The sequence below is a fragment of the Penaeus monodon genome, chromosome 23, assembly GCF_015228065.2.
Source record: "Penaeus monodon isolate SGIC_2016 chromosome 23, NSTDA_Pmon_1, whole genome shotgun sequence".
Classification (NCBI taxonomy): Eukaryota; Metazoa; Arthropoda; class Malacostraca; order Decapoda; family Penaeidae; genus Penaeus; species Penaeus monodon.
In genome coordinates, this window is record NC_051408.1 from 7,985,432 (window position 1) to 7,985,868 (window position 437).

The following is a 437-nucleotide window of genomic DNA, read 5'->3' on the forward strand; positions in this document are numbered from 1 at the left end:
TTATTTTATGCTTCGTCCTTGTTATCTACGTCGACAGACAGTTGTTTTTTTAGGTGAAAAAAGTCTTGTTTTATACTATCTATATTATGTTTTATATCTCTAAGTTATATTATCATTTATTCTGTACTATTTTCTATACTGGACATGCAGCCATCTTATTTGTGGAAAAATGTCCTATTTAATACTATATTATACTATCTTATGCTTTGTATCTATGGTTTATGTTTTCTATATGCCACAAAAACTAGCGAAATGCCAAAAGTCCTTACCGTGAACCCGTCCTCGACCGCCTCGAGTTCGACCTGGCCCTTGTACCACTCGTTGTCCTCAAACATCACGGAATCGCCTCTCACCTGCCACACCCGCTCCTGCGTGCCCACCAGGTCTCTGAGGGCGGGTGGGCGTGCGTGAATGTGGGTGTGTGAGTCGGTATTTAT

The 437-nt window shown here is 41.0% G+C and overlaps 1 protein-coding gene across 1 annotated transcript in view; it reads right to left on the reverse strand.

Annotated features, from left to right (window-relative positions):
- Nucleotides 1-437, reverse strand: part of LOC119587775 (MAM and LDL-receptor class A domain-containing protein 1-like) — a gene marked incomplete in the record, with an annotated part of 15,935 nt that overhangs the window by 906 nt on the left and 14,592 nt on the right. Inside the window, 1 exon segment of the mRNA XM_037936466.1 lies at nucleotides 270-387. Within this exon segment, the coding sequence (XP_037792394.1) occupies nucleotides 270-387 (118 nt within the window).